Source organism: Hippocampus comes, unplaced genomic scaffold (genome assembly GCF_001891065.2).
Source record: "Hippocampus comes isolate QL1 unplaced genomic scaffold, H_comes_QL1_v1.1 C17029407, whole genome shotgun sequence".
In the NCBI taxonomy this organism is placed as follows: Eukaryota; Metazoa; Chordata; class Actinopteri; order Syngnathiformes; family Syngnathidae; genus Hippocampus; species Hippocampus comes.
Genome location: NW_017841910.1, coordinates 1 through 2,025, shown reverse-complemented (window position 1 = coordinate 2,025; position 2,025 = coordinate 1). Strand labels below are relative to the sequence as shown.

At 53.7% G+C, this 2,025-nt stretch overlaps 1 protein-coding gene across 1 annotated transcript; it reads left to right on the top strand.

The window, feature by feature from the left end:
* Positions 1 to 30: 30 nt before the first annotated feature.
* Positions 31 to 1,864, top strand: LOC109509780 (receptor-type tyrosine-protein phosphatase F-like). Its single transcript, XM_019859631.1, has 5 exons — positions 31 to 228; positions 537 to 1,118; positions 1,203 to 1,300; positions 1,383 to 1,639; positions 1,738 to 1,864. The coding sequence occupies exons 2-5, from the start codon at positions 554 to 556 to the stop codon at positions 1,862 to 1,864; spliced, it is 1,047 nt and encodes a 348-aa protein (XP_019715190.1). The 5' UTR covers positions 31 to 228; positions 537 to 553.
* The last annotated feature ends 161 nt before the right edge of the window (positions 1,865 to 2,025 follow it).

Here is a 2,025-nt window from a genome sequence, read left to right as displayed (position 1 = left end):
TAATCCAAATACTGGGAACTACTTTTCTCAAAAAGAACCGGTTTTCGATTCCCTTTCGCCGTCGTGTCCCAGTAGATTTTGTTCAAAGTGTTCACTTCCTTTCCCGACAGGAAGCCATCTTGACGGGCCTGCTGCCGGAGACCAGCTACTCACTGACGGTGGCGGCATACACCACCAAGGGAGACGGCGCCCACAGCAAAGCCCGGCTGGTCACCACCACGGGGGCAGGTGCGGTGCGCACCGAGGGATATTTCACCGTGAACTCATACGTACTCCCAGGTGGCAAAAGCTCCGGTGTTCTCTGATGGCACCGAAACTTCGAATTGACATTCGAAGTTTCAGAAATCTAAACAACAACAAAAAATACACTGTTTGTATATTTAGTCGTGTAACCCTCAACACAAATAAGTTGTTTCATTCCACTTCAGTGCTAGTCACTCCCTTTCCTGCCACCTGGAAGTATTCTGATTATTTACGAATGTGAAAATAAACCGTACGTTCTCATCATATCGAGGGTCCTTGGATTTCATTTACAGTACCGGGCAAGCCCACCATGATGATCAGCACGACCATCGGCAACACGGCGCTGATCCAATGGCAGCCGCCCAAGGAGATGGTGGGCGAGCACATGGGCTACCGGCTGCAGTACAAGCGGGCCGAAGAGGACGCCTTCGCCGTCAGAGACTTCCACAAGACCGACGACCACTTCACCGTCACCGGCCTCCACAAAGGCGCCACGTACATCTTCAAACTGTGCGCCAAGAACCGAGCGGGCAACGGCGAAGAGTACGTGAAGGAAATCAGCACTCCCGAGGACCTTCCCGCCAGCTACCCTCTCAACTTGAGTGTGGTGGGCCTGACCGCCACGGCCACCCGGCTGGCCTGGGAGCCGCCCGCCCTAGCTGAGCGTAACGGGAAGATCGTCAAGTACGTGGTGGTGTACCGCGACATCAACAGCCAGAACGAGAGCTCCGATGCCACCGCGGAAACCCACATGAGCCTGAACGGCCTGCAGCCGGACACCACCTACGACATCCGGGTGCAGGCCTTCACCGCAAAGGGCGGCGGACCGCTCAGCCCCAGCATACAGAGCAGGACCATGTCTACCACAATGCCCGGTCAGCTCCAAAACAGCAAAACGTACATGAACTTTTGTCCAATTAAAACAAATGATTACCGTTGATCCTTCCGTTTTCCGTCAGTGTTCACCAAGAACTTTGGCGTGAAGGCAGTGACGAAAACGTCCGTGCTGCTGACCTGGGATGTTCCTGAGATCTTCGAGTCCGAGGTGCCCCTCAAGGTAGGCTCCCTGCAAAGTGTCCGCTCACAGTATGGCAGCAGAAATGAGAACGTCATAGCGGCCGCGATGTCGTCTCCGGCAGATCCTCTACAACCAGCAGAGCGTGGAGGTGCGCGGTGAACACAAGAGGAAGCTCATTACGCAGCTCACGCCCGACACCGAATACTCTTTTGTCCTCATGAGCCGCGGGAACAGCGCCGGCGGCCTCCAACAGCAGGTCTCCATCCGGACCGCTCCCGACCTGCTCCTGAACAAACCTTCAGAGTATCCGCAGGATGTGGAGGAGGGCGGGAAAGTCATGCTGCGGCTGCCCGGGGTCCCACCGGGAACCCCGTTCAGGTCTGCGCTGTCCTGGTTTACAGTGCGTTATGTAGGTTATGTGTCTACGTTACAAATGCACGTTAGAATGTAGGTTACGAATGGACTGTGCACAACAGGTGGTTCTACATCGTGGTGGTTCCGCTCACCCCAGCGTCCCTGAAGTGGGAGAACCCTGACGATATGGATCTCCAAGCGGTGAATGTGACCCCTGTTTTGTTTTCGCTTGCTGTGTCAAAAACATGATGAAGTGCTGTGGTCCTAAAGGTGCATAAAGGCGCAATATTTGACCTAGATGTGTCAGAAGGTGAATTACCAACATATGACAATCAAAACAATCGCATACGTTGGTAGCTAGCTTTAGCTTTTATCTCGTAACCATGTGTCGACATTTGAAAAAAAAAAAA